The 23,093-nt window shown below is 41.2% G+C and overlaps 1 protein-coding gene across 2 annotated transcripts in view; it reads left to right on the top strand.

The window, feature by feature from the left end:
• The window catches only part of Rnf150 (ring finger protein 150), a 276,700-nt gene that overhangs the window by 138,881 nt on the left and 114,726 nt on the right, over window positions 1–23,093 (top strand). For both annotated transcript variants that reach the window (XM_004655834.2, XM_045130660.1), the window contains exon 2: window positions 15,902–16,152. In XM_004655834.2, the coding sequence (XP_004655891.2) occupies window positions 15,902–16,152 (251 nt within the window). The remainder of the gene's footprint in view (window positions 1–15,901; window positions 16,153–23,093) is intronic.

The following is a 23,093-nucleotide window of genomic DNA, read 5'->3' as shown; positions in this document are numbered from 1 at the left end:
CTTTTGACATAATATAGAGGTTGGACTTGCAAGTGCTCTGTGATTGACTGCCAGGAATGCAGCCCTCCTTCCTCTGCAGCACATCTGAGAGTTCTGTTCCCATCTGAAATCTCTCCTGTGGTCAGCTTTAACAGTGGTATTTTCTTTACATGAACATCAGCCAAACACACCCATCACTATGGCAACAACAGCAATAAACCTCAGAGATGAGATTCCAGTTGAATCTGTATGACCTTGTTGTGAATACTACTCAACTCTGTTTTCTTATGGAAATGAGCTAGTTAGCAGTTAAGAACAGGATAGTTATTGAAACGCCATAGACACAATTGATATTCCAAACTCCTAGTTGCCTTGAGAGTAACCAGATTTTATGTACCCACCACAAGGGTAACTCACTACAGCTCATCGTAGCTTGTTGAATAGGCATCCAGATCTTCTAAAACGCTTCAAATAAGTGCATTTTTTTGTATTGCAAAGATTCATATAAACTGCCAGTTAATATTTTAAGAGTGAGGAATATTTGGGTATTTGGGGTATTGTCATTACTGTTTGTTATTTAACATTTACCTGCAACATGTTAATATGAAATAGTTTAAAGCTGACGTGGAGAGGAAGATTTCTCTTCACTTTCCTCCTTTTGGAGTAATGCCCCTGAATGGTAGCTATATTTTTGCACCCTTGGCTTTGGGATAATTAATTCCTGTGAGAGCTAAGCAACAGCAGGTTTCAGAAAGGAAGTATCTCGAGCAAACAGATGAGAAATGTAGCAGTGTTTGAGAAATGTAGAGAAGGTAGTTGATAAACATACAGCAGAGAGATGGGGATTTTGAAAGCTAGGCAAAGGAAAAATTATGTAATTATTAACTCCAGGAAACCAAAGGACAGGTCCAAACGTGTCATATATCATCTGGCTCCACAGTGAACACTGTGTTCATTGATCCATCCAGTGAGCTATAAGAAGGAAAGCAGGGCTGGAGAGATGCTTAGTGCTTAAGGCATTTGCCTGGGAAGCCTAAGGACCTGGGTTTGATTCTCCAGTACCCATAAGTGAGGGAGGGGGTGGAGAATAGAAAAGCGCTAGGGTTCATTGATTGTCAGCCAGTCTAAATGACTGGGAAAAAAAAAACCCGGAAGCTGTAGGCTCAGTGAGAGACTTAAGGAAATGTGCAGAGGAGATGTGGTTTTGTGAGGTAGGCTTTCACTCTAGCCCAGGCTGACCTGTAGTCTCAGGGTGGCCTCGAACTCATGGCGCTCCTCCTACTTCTGCCTCCTGAGTGCTGGGATTAAAGGTGTGTGCCACCATGCCTGGCTTAATTTCAGATTTTTGTAGTAGCTGCAGTCTTTTTTTAAAAAAAAGGACAGAGAACAAAGCAAATTTAAATTTATTATATTTTCCATAACCAGCTGAATGCAAATTTCATTATCTACATGGTACAAAAAAAAAAATAGTGGGGGTTGGAGAGATGGTTTACCAGTTAAGCGCTTGCCTGTGAAGCCTAAGGACCCCAGTTGGAGGCTCAATTCCCCAGGACCCATGTTAGCCAGATGCACAAGGGGGCGCACGCGTCTGGAGTTCATTTGCAGTGGCTGGAGGCCCTGGTGCGCCCATTCTCTCTCTCTCTCTCTCTCTCTCTCTCTCTCTCTCTCTCTCTCTCTCTCCCTCTTTCCCTTTTCTCTCTCTGTCTGTTGGTCTCAAATATAAATAAATAAATAAATAGGGACATGAGGACACAACTCAGTGAGTGAAATGTCTGTCTTCAAGCATAATGGCCTGAGTTTGGTCCCCAGTACCCAGGTAAATGATGGGCATGATGGCATGTGCCTGTGATTCCAACACTGGGAAGACAAGGACAAGAGGGTGACCAAGGCTTGCTGGCCAGCCATTCAAGCTTAATGGGTGAGCATCCGGCCAATGCAAGGCCTCATCTCAGAAAAGGGAGACAGTGTTCTTGTGGAACACCTGAGGCTGTCGTATGGCATCCACACCCGAACCACATGCACATACACTAAACGTTGTTGTTGTTTTTTTTTTAAGAAACCTCATTATAAATATTTCACTATTAACTGAGAGTTTTATTCAAATTCAAGTTTGTCTTTTACATTTTGTCATTCCTCAATGTAGACGCTAACTTTTCATCAAATAAACTTGAGCCATATGTAGCTTTCATAAAATTTGTGGTTGCCAAAAAGGTGGTTTTCATATGCAATCTTTGGAACATACTTTAAGTGTTTTACAATAGCCAAAACTACTTATGGTTATAATTTATTTTTAAATTGGCTGAAACAACAACAACAACAAAAAAAAAAACAATTAAAAAGATTCAGTTCCTTAGCCTTCCAACTATATTCCAGGTGCTCAGAAACAACACTTACCTAGTGACTACTGTCTTAATGAGCATGCCCTGTTGAATATCTGAGAAGTCCAAGGATTTCAGTGAATGTTACCTGGTCAAAAATTCACACTCACACACACACACACACACACACAAATTCTCTCTTAAAAACGGAAGTGAAAAAGAGAATCTTCACTCTCCCATCAGATAGGCAGTTGGAAACATGGCTTTCAAAAACTGCATGGGACTCCATCTGTTTTCAGAGCAAAGGGACATGGACATATGAATAAAAGATTCTAGAGAACTGTCTATCAAACAACTATTATTCATTTATTTGAAAGAGAGAAAGAGAAAGAGAGAGAGAGAAGAAGAGAGAGAACGGGCATGCCAGGGCCTCTAGCCACTCAAACGAACTACAGACACATGTGCCACCTTGTGCATCTGGCTTATGTGGGTCCTGGGGACTCAAGCCTGGGTCATTTGGCTTTGCAGGCAAGTGCCTTAACCACTAAGCCATCTCTCCAGCCCTGATTATCCTTTACTTAAGAAAAAAAATTATTCGTCTTCAAGCAGAGAGAGGGAGACAGACCGAGAAACAATGGGTGTGCCAGAGCCTTCAGATGCTGCAAACAAACTCCAGATGCATTTGCCAACTTTGTGCTTTACATGGGTACTGGGGAATCAAACCCAGGTCATTAGGCTTTGCAGGCCAGTGCCTTAACTAGTGATCCATCTCTCCAGCCTTTGATAATCCCTTTAAATTTAAAAAAATGGGCATAATTCACATTTTTGTAGTTTAAAACTCTCATTTTTATATATTTATTGTACATTGTACTATGTTACATAAGAACATTTTCACATAAGTATGCAATGTACATTGAGTACATTCTGTTTTGTAGTTGATGTTTTTTTCCATTTATAAATGAATTAAAATTAAAGAATGACATTTAGGAAGTATGGTAGTGTTCCTGAGACATGGACCATTAAAGCTAGTATCTAGGACAACAGAAAGCTACGAAGAAAAAAAAAAAGAGAGATCGAAATACTTTGGGCACAATTTTAGTTTCCTCAGAAGCATGACCAAGAAGAGAATTTAGAGCCAAACTATTGATTTTGAGGTAGTTCCAGGAAACACCTGTTTGGGAATAGAGAAATGTGACAGGACAGGAGAGGAACCAATAAGTGGTATGTTATCAGAGAGCTTACTGTGAGGAGTGGAGCTCGGCCCACTTAGAAACTCTAGGATATGATGTAGAAAATTGGCTTAGAGTTATAGCCTCTCCAGAAGTGAACTGAGGATTTTATATACTCACTACTTCCTCAAGTGATAGTAATTCATTGGGCAATCTGAAGAATGGGACCTGGTGGGTCAAGAAAGTATCTTGAAAAGAAATATATCAGGTGCTAGCAGCTAACCATCAGAACAATGTGTCCAGGTGGGTAGATAACAGGGTGAATTAGTAGACATTCTTTGACCTCCACTATACAGCGTGGTAAGAAATGGGCAAGGAGGTGTGTCTCAGATCTCTAGATCTGTTTTGAAGTCCATGTTTAGTGGCCCAACTATCTCCTCGTGTTTGACCTGAGATCCTGATTGAATGAACCCAGTTCTCTCCCTTCCCAGAGAACTACCAGTGAAGAAAATAAAGATAGAGGAGAATTATAGACGTGGCAAAGGTATTTGCACTGCCGCGACAAACTCTGGACCGGAATCAGCTTGTGGGAGGAAAGGGTTTAGCTCAGGCTTACGGAATCCAGAGGAAGCTTCATCATGGCAGAAGAACCTGGCTCGGTTCCTACATCCGCAGCAGAGAGGCCGAACAACAGCCAAGGCTCAAACTGAGTCTCTACATTCCTGCTGACACACTTCTTCCAGCAGGGCTCTTCCTGCTGGGGACTTAAGTAAGAAGCTTAATCTTTTTTTTTTTTTTCTTAATTTTTGTTTATTTTTATTTATTTACTTGAGAGCGACAGACAGAGAGGAAGTGGCAGACAGAGAATGGGCGCGCCAGGGCCTCCGGCCACTGCAAATGAACTCCAGAGGTGTGTGCCACTTTGTACATCTGGCTAATGTGGGTCCTGGGGAATCGAGCCTCGAACCGAGGTCCTTAGACTTCATTGGCAAGTGCTTAACCGCTAAAGCCATCTTTCCAGCCCAAGAAGCTTAATCTTAATCAAAACTATCTCAGGTATGGGGGACATACACTTAAATTCAAACCACCACACAGACTAATCAGATACATATGAGTCTAAAAACCTTCCCTTTCATTCCAATATCCATCATGGCTCTTCCTACAATTTACGAGTAAAACCAAAGCATATGTAGTATTTTTCATTCTTTGGAATGTGGGAAGCCCATTACTATCCACCAAGGTTTTACAGTGTTCCTTCATTCAATTGTTAAGTCTGTTTTAACTGACCTTAAAATTTTTTGATGAATTCTTAGTCTGTGACATCTTAACCACAGGGAAAATTATGTGGGGATTCCCAGTTTCTAGAATGTAATATAGTAAACTTTGGCTTAAAAGGGGGGGATTTTTCCTATGTGACCTTTCAATGAAGGGAATTCGCAATTCTGCTTTTCAAAAACAATGTTTAGAATAACAAAAGAAGAGGGTAAATCAAGAAATAAAACATTTAATGATTATATCATACATTGGAAATTCTAGGTCATTTCTTCCAAATAGTTAAACAAAAATTATGAAGTAGTTCATGTATCTTTTCCTGCTATAATGCAATACTATACTAGAGTGTGCCATATACAGTCTGCTATTCATTAGACTGATGGTAGTGTGTTTGTTTTAGTTATAATTCTAGGTTCTTACCGTGTTTTGTTAAAATTAATCTATTGGGAATATATTATAAATTTTCCAGTAAAACAAAATATAACTCCATATTTTCTTTGACTATGTGACCATTTCTGACTAAAAGTTGTACACTTTTTATTTTCACTACCTTCAGATAATAAGATAAATGGAGTCATTCATTCCTAACCCAATCATGTTTGTATTTAACCTTGAAGATTAATTTTCTGTTTATCTGACTTAGAATTGTCTTTCATCAACCAGGATGGATGGAATGTTAACCCTCAGTGTTGTAGAAATGGCTTGTGGTAGCTGCCTATTGCTGTAATAAAATGCCTAAGATAATAAGCTTAAACAGGGAAAAAAAGTTTGTTGTGGCTCATAGTTTTGGAGATTTCAGTTCATAGCCAGGTGGATTCATGGATTTGGGACTGTAGCAAGGCAACATATGGAAAAACTATTCACCTCATGGTAGACAGGAAACAGAAAGAGACAGTGAAAAATCTGGAGACTCATTACCTCCTTCCAGGGCATGTTTTTATGTGACTAAAAGTCTTCCAAATGACACTTCATCTCCTAAAGTTTCTTGCTGTTTCTAACAATGCTATGGGCTAGGGAGCAAGCTTTAATACGTGGGCCTCTGAGAGATGCTTGTCCAAACAATACCATTATGACTTGCCTAGTTTAGACTTCAATGTCTGCAAGTATTTCCTGAAACTTTGCAAGATCCAGGAGCTCCAAGTTGTCTCAAAATTCATCTTTGTGTCCAGACACTAATGGAGACAGGTCTAATGTGTTCTTTCCCACCCTACCTCTTTTGATCCAAAAGTAGATTTTGTACAATCTGGAATGTTTTAAACATTTGTTTAATACATAATGTTAGTGGCAATCATAATATGTCCTGAATTTGTGTATTTGTGCCTTTTTATATGTGTTCTCCCATTTTATCTACTCAGCCCTTTAGTTACATTAGCTGTAAGAATTGTGAAGCTAATTATCCTCTAGCTTTAAGGTAATTAAAGGTTTAATAAGTCTCCCATGGTCACCCAGCTAGACATTATAGCAAATGATTCTGTTTAATATTATTTAAGAAATTATTAGAAAGAGAAAAATAGGGAATTTTAGTCTCTCATAGCCTCCTACCAACCATTAATTCTACTAATCGGTCTTTAAAGGGATTTACAGTTATTGAACTTTTTCCAAATCAAGATTCAAATGTAAAATATTTTACATACAGGCAGCAGAGTCCTTATTGTCATTTGGTATAATAAAAGTGACTCTAATTGAAAGTTAATTATTAAAAACAAATTTAGAGTCTACGATTTGTTTTGTCTTAGCCTGGAACCTAACATATCATGTTTAACCATATAAAATAGTCACAAAAATTTAAAAGGGTTTTTTTTTCTAAGTCTGACTTATTAAACATGTCCCAAGAAAATGTTATAGATGGGGCTTATACATGCTTTATCTTATATTTATCAATCCCTTGACAGTTCACATAAATTCATAGAAATCTCTACAGACTTGACAGTAGGATATGCATGAATTTTTGAAGCAGTATGAATCGTGTGTCATATCATGCAGGCTTCAGAAGTTGGCATCAGTGAATCAATTAAGTTCTGAGAGTCATTTCAAGGGAAATAAAATTGGCCATTGTCAGCATCTCTTTTACAGATTTTCTGACCTCATAAAAGTTGTTATTAGCTGTTGTAACAAATTCCTGCTGAGTAGATTAAAATGCACTTTGGTGACATGCTGTAATTGAGTATTTCAAGTTCACAGCAGAGCATCGGACAGCAGAGCTGGACCAGGGCTTACCAACAACTCAGACAAATCTTTCTGTTTTAGGCTGAAAGGGCTTCTAGAAATCATGTCACTTAGTTTGCATTACAAGTTATTATTATGGCTCCTGGATGGGAAATTTCAAATTCTTCAATTAGTCCTGCTTTGAATTTAACTTTTGATACCCAAAACTATGTATTTTCCAAACTAAATGGCACTTAGTCTGATTCAGTGAGCATGCTTTAGAATTCCAGAGATCTATTTTTTTCAGAATGTGGAGTTTTGTCACTAGCTGATTATGGTAAATAAGAATGAATGGGATAGGGCTGGAGGGATGGCTTAGCAGTTAAGGCGTTTGCCTGCAAAGCCAAAGGACCCAGGTTCAATTCCCCAGGGCCCACGTTAACCAGATGCATGAGGCAACACACACATCTGGAGTTCGTTTGCAGTGGCCAGATGTCCTGGCACACCACACCTGTTCTCTCTCTCTCTCTTTCTCTCTGCCTCTTTCTCTGTCAAATAAATAAGTAAAAATAAACAAACAAAAAAAAAAAGAGTGAATGGGGTAAAATGCAAGCCAGACTGCAAAGTCAAGAGCTAGACTAACTTCAGATGTGGCTTGATCAAGGCTCCAACTGTGACATCAGTAGGTTTTGCCCTGGTTTACGACCCTCTGACAGTGCAGCTCTTCACCCCTTGTAATGCTAAGATGATCCTCACCTTACAAGTGCCCCTCATTAAGACCCGTGGGGCAGCCACATGGTTAAGCTCTGGGAATCAAGTTATGATTTCCCCATTACTCAAATAAAGTTTTTGCGTGCTCTGTGAGTACCTAAGACAGTCAGTGTGGTGGGTGAGTCTACTTGTACCAATTGGATTTGGCCACCACAGCCAAGGGACTGGTCCCGCACTGTGACAGGAGGAGGCGGTGGAAGGCAGCTGACTAGCATGTTTGGCCATGGTAAGGCAGCAGTAATGGCCCTGATAAAGGTTAACATCTACTCAGTGGGTTTTAGATGGCAGGCTCAATGCTGTGCGGTTCACTGTGACTTACCTTACTGCCGAACAGGATGGAATATTCCCTGCTTGTTCGTACTTCTTCTCAAGGACTGCTCTGATTAAGATCCCTCATGGAGAAGGAGGGCAGAAAGGAGTGTGGGAGATTCCCAGGGAGATAGAAAGATAAGAGGTCATCCTTGGAACGAAGGGGAGCATGGGCACAGCAGGACATGGCAATGTGTGTTAGGGTTTGGATTATAAGATTCAAGTGAAAGCAGATGACCTATGAGGCTTGCGCATTACAGTACTCATATGATGAGGCAGAAGCACAGGAAAGATGCATCGTGAAGGGACAAGTTATATGGGGGAAAAGGTGAGCACAGAAGGCAAGGGTTGTTTGAAAAGATTTTCTAAGGATGAAGTGTGTGATGGAGCCTTGGTACACAAAGAAGTGACAGAATTGTTAAATGGAAGACCCCAAAAAGGACTTCTATCATCCTGTGAGAATGGCCATAATAAAATGGTGATCAAGCCAAACACTTTTAAGAATGATGAAAAACCTGGTCATTCAAGCATTGCTGATGGAAACGTAAAATGTCACAGCTGCTCTACAAAACAGTTTTGCAATTTCATGAAAACTCCAACGCTCAACTTCCATATATCCTAGCAATTGCACTCCTTGGCATTTAGCCTAGAACAATGAAAATTTATATTGACATCAAACTCATACACTAATGTTTATAGCAGCTTTGAGCCCCAACCTGGCAATAATCTTAAATTCATCAGCTGGCGAATAGTTAAACAGGCTGTGGTATGTCATATTCCACATTGTGAAACACTACTTGAGAATAAAAAGGAATAAATTAGTAACGCATGTTGGAATGGATGGTAAGAGCATTAGGCTGAGTGAAAATACAAACCAACCAATCTTAAACAGTTTTATATGAGTCCATTTACATAACACTCTAGAAATGCTAAAATCATAAAGATGGATTATATATGATGGTCCTTCAGAGTTAGGGGAGGGAAAGGGGAGAGGAAGAGAATTCCCCTATGGTTATGGAATATTTTGGAATCTTAATTGTGTTAGTGGTTAGATGACCCTGCGCATGTGATTAAATAGCACAGAATTGGTATCAGACATTTTAACATCTGTACTTGTAAAATCTTGTGAAATCCAATTAAGTTTTGTAATTAATTGTGCCGTTCAACTTCCTGCTTTTACAGTGCCCTCTAAATATGTAAGACGCGGCCATTGGAAGAGCCTGGGCCATAGGCACATAGGACTCTGTGAACAGTTTCTGTAATTTCTTACCAGTCTAGAGTTATTTTAAAATAAGGCTTTTAGTGAGTTAGGAGAAAGGATAAGAGCTATGTAGGAAAAGAGAGGGGTGCAAACAGAATTATGAGAATTATAGGAGACGGATGGAGAGATGGCTCAGTGGCTAAAGCACTTCCCTGCAAAGCCTAACGACTTGGGTTTGATTCCCCAACATTTATGTAAAGCCAGATGCACAAAGTGGTGCATGCATCTAGAGTTCATGTACAGTGGCTGGAGGCTCCTGCATTCCCATTCTCTCTCTCTCTCTTTTCCATTAACACATAATTTTTTTTTTCATTTTAAAAAGAGCTCTAGGGGAGTCAAAAGAATAGAAGAAAGGTGGCATCCATTGTTTCAAAATTAATGTTCACCTATGATCAAAATAATGAAGGAGTGCTCATGGATAACCTGGTGACATTTACAAACATCTGCAATATCCCAAAATACAGCTCCAGCATGCATACACTTCGCAGGCAAGCACCTTAACTGCCATGCCATCACTCAAGCCTGCATTATTCTAGTTTTAATAGCAAAATTTTATTGGCTTTTGTATTCATATATAGTTGTGTAATGCCATCAATAATGATAGTTTGCACTCTTTCTTTCCAAGATCCTTACATAGCAAACATCATTTCTACTCACACCTTACTAGCCAAATTTAATCATACGGCCACTTCTAGCTGCAAAAATAATCAACATATTTTCCAACATTAAATCATCCTCATATTGCCAGAATAAATCCCCCTGGGACATGAAAATTGTCTTAATGTACTCTTTTATTCTATTCATGAGTGTGTTTTTAGAAATTTTGCATCTTTATCTATTAAAAAATGTGTAGATGCTGCAAGTAGTAATACAACTTTAAATTTGCATGCACTTGGCAGTTTTAAAATCATTTCATCCACACCAGCCACTTGAGAATAGATGATAATCAGAAGCTATATTTAAAACATCTAACCAAGTTAGGAAATTCTTACAAAGGAAACAGTACAAATTTTTCTTATCATTGCCCAGATCCTACAGAGCTAACAGCAAGATAGTGTAAGTGCAGCTTAGTGGGGGATATGCAGGAGTAAAAGAAGTTTTGATCACATGAATTCAGGTAAGGGGGTTCACATACACCCCAACTCCAAGGTGAACACAGAAAGGGCTACCATGCTGCCTACTAATGTCATGTTCAAGCAGCCTGGCATGGATTCGCAAGAAGAGGCTTTCCTGGTTATTAAGCACTCTTAGCTTTGTGAACGTCTGAGTCCTTACTTGTCTGCATGGACTAAATGCGATCACAGTTGCCCAGCACTGTCAAGAAGAGAGAAAAACATTAAGAATGCAAAATTCTCCTGCATCTGGCAGCCAGGCTGTGTGTCTCCTGGTCCCGCAGTCTCCCCTCAAGCTGAAGAGCTCTTCCAGTAGTCACAGTGATTACATAACAGCAATCACTCATCTCTTTTAAGCACGAAGTGCCTTGGAGGAAAATAGATGGCAGGCTGCTGCACAAAGGAGCACTTGCTCCATAGTATGACGACGCGGTGTCGCAGTAAACGTAAAACTAGACAAACAGCGTGGCCTTTGTGGACTTCAGTCATGCAAAGCACACTGTCCATTAACTTCTCTTCCTCTATCATGTCTTGTCATAGATCCATAGTCCGCAGACACACTGGGCAGCCTTGAACCCTGCGAGTGCTCCTGTGGTCTCCCAACAACTTCCATTGCACCCTGTGTTTTTCCCTTCCCTTCCGTCTCACACACAGAGGCGGTAATGCTATCTCAATGCCTGGCGCACCACAGGGATGGAGGAAAGATCGGGCCGCAGGCTGATTACTCACCTCAGCGCACACGTCTCCTCTGAGCACACTCAATCCCAGAGTAGCTTTCTGCTCTGGATTTCACGCGCTGATCAGAATGATGACTCATCCAGACCCACTGTATGGATTTTTTGGATGCCCAGAGCACTTAATTCTTAATGATGATGTTTATCTGGGATACATTCATATTCCCAGGATAACTTTTACCATGCACAGTACATAGCCTAAAGCACAAAGAAGAGGTGGACCTCCAGAATTAAATCTATTTTTCCATCATTAGTCCCAGAATTCTGAATCCTAAAACTGAATGAACTTCAAGTTCCGGTGAATAGACCTATGTCGCTGCCGTGTGGATTTTCTCTTCTCCAGTGGATGTTATATGTCATGAAGGCACAAAGTGGTCGAGACCAGCCGTGTCACTAGGCACTTAAGTTTAAAATAACTGTTTTAAAATAGCTAATTATACCTCACCCTGCAGACAGAGAAAATGTTTTCTCACATCCCTGAAAGCAGATAATGAGTAATTTAAAGCTTTGTGGAAATCCAAAATTTAGTTACCTATTTTTAAAGTGCTGAGCTGGGGTTAAGGCATGCTGCTCTGGGACTGGGGAGATGGTTTATTAGGAAAAGTGCCTGGCGCAGTAGCATGAGGGCGTGAGTTCGGATCTCAGCATCCACGTAATGTACCCCGAGCTTGTCTACTCCTCACATTGGATGTGGGGCAGTGGTGGGTGCCAGGTGGGGGGTGGTGGGATGGCAAGCAGATACAGAAAAAACCCTGGGGTTTACTAGCTACCTATTCTGGACAATGAGCTCCAGGTTCATTGAGAGGCCGCGTCTCAAAAAAAAAAATAATAATAAGGGGAGAGTGATTGACAACACCAGAAGTACCACCTCTGGCATCCACATTACCACACACACATTAATACATACACATATACACATGTGTACCCATGCACACATGTAAACACGTAGACACACATTCCATGTACACCACACACAGACACACACAATATGTATCATACACAAACAAAAACAACACTGTCGATCCCGCGTTCTCTCAAGTGTAAGTTCATAACGGGAAAGCTTTAGGGTTGGGGGCTGTGTGAATAGTGAAGAGGCATTTAGACTACCAGGTAGGAAGCAGATTAAAAACAATATGATTAAAAGCCTAGTACAGGTTCCACACACACACACACAAAAAAAAAAAAAAAAAAAAAAAAAGTAGGTCAACCTCACAGAAAATACAAGGTAAAAAAATAAAGCTGAGAAATTAGGAGAAAAACAAATCCCATCCTAATCTCTGTCCTTCCTGCCTACCCAGTAATAGAACTCAGTAAACATTATGTTGCTAACAAGTCACATTTGGGTGGCTTGAGATTTAAATGTAAAAAGTCAAATTGTAAGGTTCCATAAAGCTATTTTAGATGAATATTTTTGTGATTTGGGTTGGAGAAGAAACTTTTTTTTTTTTTTTTTTTTTTTTTGGTTTTTCGAGGTAGGATCTCCCTCTAGCCCAGGCTGACCTGGAATTCACTATGTAGTCTCAGGGTGGCCTTGAACTCACAGCAATCCTCCTACCTCTGCCACCCAAGTGCTGGAATTAAAAGTGTGCACCACCACGCCTGGCTGAGACAAAACTTTTTTTTTAATTAATTATTTATTTATTTGAGAGTGACAGACACAGAGAGAAAGACAGATAGAGGGAGAGAGAGAGAATGGGCGCGCCAGGGCTTCCAGCCTCTGCAAACGAACTCCAGACGCATGCGCCCCCTTGTGCATCTGGCTAACGTGGTACCTGGGGAATTGAGCCTCCAACCGGGGTCCTTAGGCTTCACAGGCAAGCGCTTAACCGCTAAGCCATCTCTCCAGCCCGACAAAACTTTTAAGCAGACTGTCAAAGCTGGAAGCCATTAAGGAATACACAAAGTTGACTACTAAAATATAAACGGGTGCATGTCGAAGCACAAAAAACTTCATCCTTAACCCCCAAATCCTATCCTCACATAACTCTAATTCCAGAGCTTTAAACAAGCATGTCTAAAATATACAGATAAAGAAATAAATTAAAAAATGGTGATCCCACCATTACTTAACTGTCTCTAAAATAGCTGCAGCACCAGCTGAGCCTCCCAGGACTAGATTAGACCAGCATGCAAAGAAGATCATGTTACTGTGAAGTCAAAACCAGGGAGCGGCCTTAATCCCTCACAAACCCCAAACCACATGTAGCCATTAGCCAAAATAAGCAGAGCATGGAAAGGGGCTGTGGGATTGTGGGTAAATTCAGCAAAGTTGGAACTCCCACCATCAGTTTTATTTCAGTAATTCTCCAAAACAACAGTTAAAGCTTGATGATTTTACAACTGGACTAATGCAACAGGAATAGGCATGTTTAAATTATATAATTGATGTCTCGCTCGTACACATATATTTGTATGTAGCTGGATTGTTTTTAAAAATTATATTTTAATTATTTATTTGAGAGAGATAAAGGAGCAGATAGAGAGAGAGAATGGGCATGCCAGGGATTCTTAGCCCCTGCAAACAAACTCCAGACACATGTGTCCCCTTGTATAGCTGGATTATGTGGGTACTGGGGAATCGAACCTGAGTTCTTTGGTTTCACAGGCAAGTGCCTTAACCACTAAGCAAGCTCTCCAGCCCTGGACTTTTTTTAATGATATGGAAATTTTTCAGGAGGCCAGGAAGATGGCAAAGTGTTTGCTATGCAAATATGAAGACCTGAGTTCAGATCCGTAGCCCCCATGTAAAAGCAGGGCCTGGCAGTGCCTTCTGTAATCCCATTCCTGGAGGTTCCCTGGGGTTTGCTGGCTAGCTATTCTAGCAAAATTGGTGAGCTATAGGTTCAGTGAAAGACCTTGTATGAAAAGAAATAAGGTAGGGGCTGGAGAGATGGCTTAGCAGTTAAGTGCTTGCCTGTGAAGCCTAAGGACCCTGGTTCGAGGCTTGGTTCCCCAGGACCCACATTAGCCAGATGCACAAGGGGGCGCACGCATCTGGAGTTCGTTTGCAGAGGCTGGAAGCCCTGGCACACCCATTCTCTTTCTCTCTCTCTCTGTCTCTCTCTCTCTCTCTCTCTCTCTGTCTGTCTTTCTGTCTGTGTCTGTCACTCTCAAATAAATAAATAAATAATTTAAAATAAAAAGAAATAAGGTAGAAGACAACTGAGGGAGACACCTAGCACCAACCACCAGCCTCCACACACGTACAAGAACCCATGCACCCCCACACAAATGCACATGATACACCTCCCGATCACAGATGCCACCACAATAAAAATAAATAAATGTATTGTGACAAATATATGGTGCTGGCCTAGCTAGCTTCTAAAGTGTTTAATCAGCTTGAGTGCAACACTATCAAGAATGCAGGACAGGAAGTCTGAATGGAGATCAAGGTCAAAGGAAAACCCTAAGTAGCTTAGAAGAGACTTGCAACACCCACCAGCAATGTAAGCTTATCCCATCCAGCTGCCCAAGTACAATAAATGCGTGAGACCGGCTCTAATCAGATCCTGCGGGTTCTCACTTTGTCTACAACATCCTAATCACAAATTGGCTCCTTTGAATTTGCAGAACTCAGGCAATGGGATCTTTCCACACGGACTTGGGGCTGTGTGCCATAATCATTTTACAGCATGCCCCATGCACTTGAATTGGGGTGATTCTGGTCCATATACCTTCCCTGCTGACAGGATGTGTTAGGATCTTATTAAAGGACCTCGTGTAGAAGCTTCTAGAACTTCTCACTAAGAGACTGTCCCTCACACAGTGTCACAAAGCATAGCTACAGTGACACTCATAACTCAGAACCAGGAAAAGTGCCTCTTGTTTCGAAGTGTAGTGGGGTGTCTGCATGTAATAAGAGGGGGTAAAATCATGTGGACTTACATATTCCCATCTTCCTTTTGCTTGGCATGTGGTCACATGGCTTTTTCCATTGAATTAGGTAAAATAGGCAGAAAGTATCTTGGGCACTGTTACTTTATGTCAGCCAATCACATCAGAGATTTTTTAAAAAGCAGTTATTTATTGTGGGGGTGGGGGCAAAGGCAGATAGAGTGAGAGAACAAGAGGGAGAGAGAAAGAGTGAATGGGCATGCCAAAACCTCCTAGCAACTGCAAAAGAACTCCAGATGCATGTGCCCACCTTATGCATCTGACTCTATGTGGGCACTGGGGAATCGAACCTGAGTCCTTTGGCTTTGGCAGCAACTGCTTTAACAGCTAAGCCATCTATCCAGCCCTAACATCGGAGCTTTTTAAGAACCCCTGTTTAGGTTGGTTGGGCACTCATTGTTGGAGAAAATTGTCTTGGAAATGGCATTTAGAGATCCTGCTCATAGCCTGTGTTCATAGTCTGTGACGGGAGAGGGAGAGAGCTCTCAGACCGGTATCATCAGCTAGGTTTGTTATCCCTTGTCACGGGGTGCAGAATGACTTTGTCCTTCATCTGGGTATCTGTGGAAGGCAACCTGAAACTGTGCTGTGGGAAGCTCTTGGGAAGGCCCCATGTTTACTGGAGCCAGAGCTGGCACCTGATCATGACCTTGATGGTGCCGAAAAAAAAAAAAAAAACATCATGAATTTAATTCAGGGGCTTTGGGTATATGTAAGAGAGCAGCATCTCTAGATAGGTAAAGAAAAAGAAAAAAACCAAGATTAGAACTCCAGCTCTGGCCATCAAGTGCTGTCAGCCCAGGGTGGGATTCTTAGAAGTCGAGTCAACACTTGCTTGCACGATGGTTCACACAGACATTTCACCACGATCTCCTTCCCTCACCCCGCCCCCTTGTGTCCCTCCCCACCCCCATGGTCCCTCCCTTCGCCACAGGTGTGGAAGACATCGTAGCCATCATGATTCCCGAGCCCAAGGGGAAGGAGCTAGTGGGTCTGCTGGAAAGAAACATCACCGTGAGCATGCACATCACCATCGGAACCCGCAACCTGCAGAAGTACGTGAGCCGCACGTCGGTGGTATTCGTGTCCATCTCTTTCATCGTGCTCATGATCATCTCGCTCGCCTGGCTCGTCTTCTATTACATCCAGAGGTTCCGCTACGCAAATGCCAGGGACAGGAACCAGGTGAGTAGCCAGGCGCCAAGAAAATCACAGCGCTTAAGAGGGATTGCCAAAGCCAGGCGTGGTGGTGAACGCCTTTAATCCCAGCATTAGGGGGGCAGAGGTAGGAGGATCGCCGTGAGTTCGAGGCCACCCTGAGACTACAGAATGAATTCCAGGTCAGGCTGAGCTAGAGCGAGACCCTACCTCGAAAAACCAAAATAAATAAATAAATAGGATTGTCAAGAGCACCCCGTGCAGGACGTTGTAAACTTTGAGATGCACCAAATTCCACGATCAAAATTCCCTATTACAGGGCTGGAGGGATGGCTTAGCGATTAATGCATTTGCCTGCAAAGCCAAAGGAACCAGGTTCGATTTCCCCAGGACCCAAGTTAGCCAGATGCACAAGGTGGGGAGGGGTACATGTGTCTGAAAGTCGTTTGCAGTGGCTGGAGGCCCTGGCACACCTATTCTCTCTCTCTCTCTCCCTCCCTCTCTCCCTCCCTCCCTCCCTCCCTCTCCCTCTCCCTCTTTCTCTGTCAAATAAATAAAAATGAAATAATTTTCAAAAATTTACCTATTACACTTCATCTCCATTTAAACACTGTTAACTTTCCCTGTGGAGTATTTTTTTTTTTTGGATATTTCTTAAAGTATGCATTTTTGTGTTTTACTACTATTATTATATAAAAAGGCAATGATTTGCCCCACATTCCCACCATTTTGTGTGTGTGTGTGTGTGTGTGTGTGTGTGTGTGTGTGTGTGTGTTGATTTTTTGAGGTAGGGTCTCGCTCTAGTTCAGGCTGACCTGGAATTCACTATGTAGTCTCAGAGCGGCCTCAAACTCACAGTGATCTTCCTACCTCCCATCTCGAGTGCTGGGATTGAATGCTACCATACCTCATTTCTTAGAGAAATTAGGCACATTAAGGGACGGGGGGGGGGGGGGGGACCTGGCCTAGACTATGCTCATAGCACTAATTTGACTGGAAAGGAACAAGGATTACTTCCTTGGGAGCATAACAACAAATGAGATGTTAAAAATATAAATCTATTTTAACCATTTGTGCACATGGGATAAAATGCAGAAGTTGGGCTGGGGGACAGCTCAGTAGGCCAGTGTCAGTTCCTGCCTTCGGATCCTCAGAACCCATGTTCAGAAGCCAGGCACTGTAGCACCGCCATCTGAAAGCAAGCCTGCAGTGAGAAGGGAGGGAGGAGGAGACAGGCGAATCCCACAGGCCAGCTAGCCAGGTGAACGCAGCACTGAACAAGGAAGATGGAACAGCGCGTCTCAAGCAAGATGGAAGGCATATACCAACACGTGAGGCTCTCCTCTGACCTCCATTCATGTGCTGTGGTGCATGCATGTACTCACACATAAACACACACACACACATACATACATATACCAAACATACATACACACACACAGAGTGAAAAGTAACTGCCTTCTAAGTGAATCATTTAGCTACCTACTTCCACCCTATAGAATATCTTCTCTTCTGAGATATTCTATACGCATATAAATGCATGTGCTTTTGCATATAAACACATATGTTTAAACAGAGGAGAAAGCTACCCTTCTCTCTCATTGCATCTTAGAGATTATCTTAGAAATTAACTCCAATTAACACACAACCAAACCACCTTCTGGTTTCCAATGACTTCAGAGCCCTGCGTTGACTGCATAGGTCACATTTATTTAACCCTGAGCACGTGCCTGTTAGCACATTTATGAATATATCGTTAAGGTAAAATCCTAGAAGATCAATTGCTAGGGCAATAGTGAGTGTATTTTAAACTATGGTGTCTGTAAAACTTTCTGCCAAAACTGTTGAGACAATTTATACTTTAATTAATAGTATATAACCTAGCTTCACATGTCCTTACCAAAAGAATATTACAGCTTTTGTTGTAACTTGGTAAATGGTATTGCTTTTTTGTTTTTTTGTTTGTTTGTTTGTTTTTGTATTAGTGTGGATTGAACCCAAGGACTTGAACATGCTAGGCAAACACTTAACCACTGAGCTACATACCCAGCCATAGTATGATAATTCTTAAATTGGAAGTAACATCAAACATCTTTTCATTTACAACATGAAAAGTGAATTTCATCTGTGAAATGACTGATTATATTATTTTAGTCACTTTTCAGTTGATTTGTTGGTTATTTTCTTATTAATGTATATCAGGTGTTTGTGGTCAAGGAAACTAATCACTTTTGTGATAAAAGATTTCATTCTTCCCTAGCTTGTGGTGGTGATAAAATATTTCTTTTTTCCCTAGCTTGTGGTGTTTTGTGGAATGCTTATTTTTGAATAGAATTGAATGTATCAGTTTTTAAGTATACCTCTGGAATGTTGTTGCAGTCCGGTTCGCATTGCTGGTAGAAATCACCCAACCAAGAGTAGCTTCTGGGAAAAAGAGATTTATTTTGGCTTATAGACTCGAGGGGAAGCTTCATGATGGCAGGGGAAAACGATGGCATGAGCAGAAGGTGGACATCACCCCCTGGCCACAGCAACAGTAGGGTGTGCCAAACACTGGCATGGGGAAACTGGCTATAAAGCCCAAAAGCCCACCCCCAACAATACACTCCCTCCAGGAGGCATTAATTCCCAAATATCCATCAGCTGGGAACCTAGCATTCAGAACACCTAAGTTTATAGGGGACAGCTGAATCAAACCACCACATTCCGCCCCTGGCCCCCATAAACTGATATCCATACATGATGTAAAATACAATGCTTTCAGTCTGACTTTAAAAATCCCCATAGTTTTTATCAATTCCAATAATGTTCATACATCCCCATAGTCCAAGATCTTTTAACTGAGCCGTAATGCCAAAAAATAACCTCAAAAAACCCATATGGCACAGAATAAATATTCACACTGCAATAGATGGCATTGGGCATAGCAAAGAAACATTCAACCAATACAAGATTTAAACAACCAGGGCAAACATCAAACTGTAGCTTCAAGTCCAGCAACTCTAGCCAGTGACAAATCTCCAAGTCCGATAATTCTAACCAGCAACAAGTCTCTGGCATTCCAATTCCGCCCCTCCAGCTAGGCTACTCACAGTCCTGGAAAACTTCATCAGGGCTGGCAGCTCCTTGGCAGCCATCTCATGGTCCCGGCATCTCCACTGGGTCTCCATTGCAAGCCACGGTTCATCCTCATGGCCCCATGGGGTCTCTTTGCAGGCAACCAGCAAGCCCGCTTCACACTGCCCATGGCCATTTCCAAAACACAAGACCGTGTTGCAAACTCAATGACCCTCTTTCCAGCATTTCTTATATTCCACGATACCAGGTAGGGTGCCAACTTGTTAATCCAGGGGGGAATAAAGCAGACTTTGAAGAACAGGACACTCCTTGAGCACTCAGGCCCCTTCAAAAGAGTCTACAGTCTTCTTGTTGCCCCAGCACAGGTCAGCTAGCCCAATCTCAGAGGTTGTAATCTTTCAGTTGCGGCTGAACAGGCAGCAGTTCACCCAAAGATTTTTCTTTCTGTGCCATATTCCTCTGCTTACACCCTTTCATTTCTATGCAAAGCAACCCTGCACAACTTCTCAGGACATGGGCACAAGAGCAAACTTCTCACACAAACTGCTAGCCCAGTCCAGGCAAAGCTCTTTCTCACCCTCATAAGCCAAATCTCACAGTCCATAGTTCTTACTGCCTTCAGGTCTTTCAGCTCTGACCAGAACAGTCCATCAAGCTGTACTTACAGCACTGCAAGGCATCTCTTAGGCCAAGGTTTCAACGCCTTCCACATTCCTCTTGAAAATCAGCTACAAAAGGCTGAAGCCACATAAGTGTCTAGCAGCAATCCCACTCCTCGGTACCACTTTACTGTTGCAGTCCGGTTCGCATTGCTGGTAGAAATCACCCAACCAAGAGTAGCTTCTGGGAAAAAGAGATTTATTTTGGCTTACAGGCTCGAGGGGAAGCTTCACGATGGCAGGGGAAAACGATGACATGAGCAGAAGGTGGACATCACCCCCTGGCCAACATAAGATGGACCACAGCAACAGTAGGGTGTGCCAAACACTGGCATGGGGAAACTGGCTATAAAGCCCATAAGCCCACCCCCAACAATATACTCCCTCCAGGAGGCATTAATTCCCAAATCTCCATCAGCTGGAAACCTAGCATTCAGAAAACCTAAGTTTATGGGGGACAACTGAATCAAACCACCACAAATGTTGGATAATAAGGTTCAGTTTCATCCAGGCCAACATTATAGAAGAGCATTATTCACTCGTGTCTTCCTGCGTCGTATTTCATTTTGCTTTCATAGTTAAATCTTAGAGGACTTTGGTCAGTATAGAGAATGACGCAGGGCTGAGGAGATGCACGTGCTACGCCAGCCTGTGTTCAGATCCCCAGAACCCACAAAGCCTGACACTGTGGCTATAACCCCAGCATGCCTGTGCTAAGAAAAGAGGTGGCACCAGGGAGTCCACTCATGGTCCAGGACCGTAGTCTTTTGAGTTCTCTGGAATTAGTACATGTCGGATCAATTCTTATTAAAATGTCTTTTGCTGCTTTTTTGGAATAATACCGGTTTTCAACTTGACAGAATAATTTGGGAAATGAATAACTTTTTTGTTGTTTCTTTTTTTTTTTTTCCTTTGTTTTGCGAGGTAGAGTCTCACTCTAGTTCAGGCTGACCTAGAAGTCACTATGTAGTCTCAGGGTAGCCTCGAACTCTCCGCAATCCTCCTACCTCTGCCTCCAAGCGCTGGGATTAAAGGCGTGCGCCACCACACCCAGCCATGTCTAACTTTTTGATGGTGAATCTTCTCTCCAAGTACAATGTATGTTTTTCCTTTTACTCAACAATGTCTCTCCAAATAGCATCAATCAATCAATCAACAGCATATTCTACTTCTGTTTATTCCCAGGTACTTAATCATTATGTACCAATTTACGTCTTTCCAGTTTTAAACGTATGGGTTTTTCTTCCATTTAATTTATTGGCTTGTCTAATAACTCTCTGAGTAGTTTGAAGTGGTGGTGCAAGAAAATCCTCATCTAGTATTCACGGGAGTGCCTCAAGTTAACGGGTTTAGAAAAAATCATTTTCTATCTTATGATTTCTCCATATTACAAAGCATATAATAAACATAAATGTCAATGTATCCCCATCTTCTTAAAATTTTTGTCATCAAGAGTAAATATTTAAGTCTAAAAATATACCTTTTTTCAATGCTATTGTCTTTCTCTTTTAATCTACTAAAGGGAATGGGCTACATTAATAGATTTATCAGTCTAGAATCATCCTGAGTTCTAATATTTTACTACTCCTGTGAACCATCCTGGAACATGTTTTTGTTAATTTATGGAATATTATTTACTTTCTTACCTTGGTATTCGTATGTAAAATTTTCTATTCTTTCCATTTTATTATGTTTAGGTAATGGTAATTGTGGTCTGGGGAGAGAAATGGTAAACATTTCTCCTTCTCCTGAAGTCCAAAATTGTGGTGTCCAACATGGTAGTTACTAGCCATCTTTGGCTATTTAAACTTAAATTGAGCTGGGTGTGGTGGTGCACACCTTTAATCCCAGCACTTGGGAGGCAGAGGTAGGAGGATCGCCATGAGTTCGAGGCCACCCTGAGACTACATTGTGACTTCCAGATCAGCCTGAACTAGAATGAGACCCTACCTCATAAACAAACTACAACAGCAACAAAATCTTAACTTGACTGTAATGAAATAAGATTCCTTGGATCCACAAGCCATCACTGTAGAAGGTTTGCTTGGGCAACACTGTTGTGAGGCATTTGAAATAGCACTGGGACTGGTCAGTTCTTAAAATATTGCTAGAAATCTTCTGAAAGTTAGTAAATTCTGAATTATTATTTGTTATGGGATGGTGTCACCTTTTATTTATATGTATCTTATGGAACTTTGTCTTTATAAATATTCTAAAACTTCTGGAATAATATGTAGACAATAGTATTATATATATATATATATATATATATATATATATATATATATAATTTATTTATTTGAGAGAGAGAGAAAGAGGCAGATAGCCAGGGCCTTTAACCACTGCAAAGGAACTTCAGGTGCATGCACCACCTTGAGCATCTGCGTTACGTGGGTACTGGGTAATCGAACCTGGGTCCTTAGGCTTTGCAGGCAAGTGCCTTAACTGCTAAGCCACCTCTCCAGCCCCAACAATAGTATTTTTAAGCAATGTTATTGTTTTTGTGGTATTTCAGAATGATACCATCTCATTCTAGCAGATTTTGACATTCATATAAAAATCAACAAAGGAACAAATTGCCTATTATATCCACTGAATTGCTAATAAGTAAGTAGGTAACCTGTCAAGTATTTAAACCCCATATTACTTCCATATTCTGTAAATGTCATTTTAGGTGTGTCTGTGTATGCAAGACATACCAATACATGAATGTGTGAAGCTCTACATTTTAGTTAAATGCTGAGAATCTCACCCATCATTAAATAATTTTCAAAAGCAGGATGTTTTTTGTAACTATATGCTGACCAGTTTTTACCATTTACCAAAAGTAAGAAAGCTACTTAATATCTTTGTTAGTTTTCTGTACTGAATGGTAATAAAGAGGTATGGATCTCTTATGGTTTCAATGAGAATTATGGATAATACATGCTGTTTTTAAAGACACTGAGCATGACAATAATCAGTTGGTCAGTTCCCAATATATGGCACCCATTACTATTATGTTAATTTCTGGATGAATACAGACAAGTTCAGTCCTACAATTTTCATTATGCATTCTGGAATGGTAATGGATACAATACCAGTCAGATGCAAGACAGTGACTATGGATTAGATTAATATACTTAGAAGGCTCCTAGGGAGTTCCATGTAAATATATATATGTCAGTTGTTGGAAAGCTCATCAACAGCTAATCAGGCAATAATAAATAGAAATATATGTTTCTATCTGTG

This window comes from Jaculus jaculus, chromosome 12 (genome assembly GCF_020740685.1).
Source record: "Jaculus jaculus isolate mJacJac1 chromosome 12, mJacJac1.mat.Y.cur, whole genome shotgun sequence".
In the NCBI taxonomy this organism is placed as follows: domain Eukaryota; kingdom Metazoa; phylum Chordata; class Mammalia; order Rodentia; family Dipodidae; genus Jaculus; species Jaculus jaculus.
This window is presented reverse-complemented; position numbering and strand designations above follow the sequence as displayed.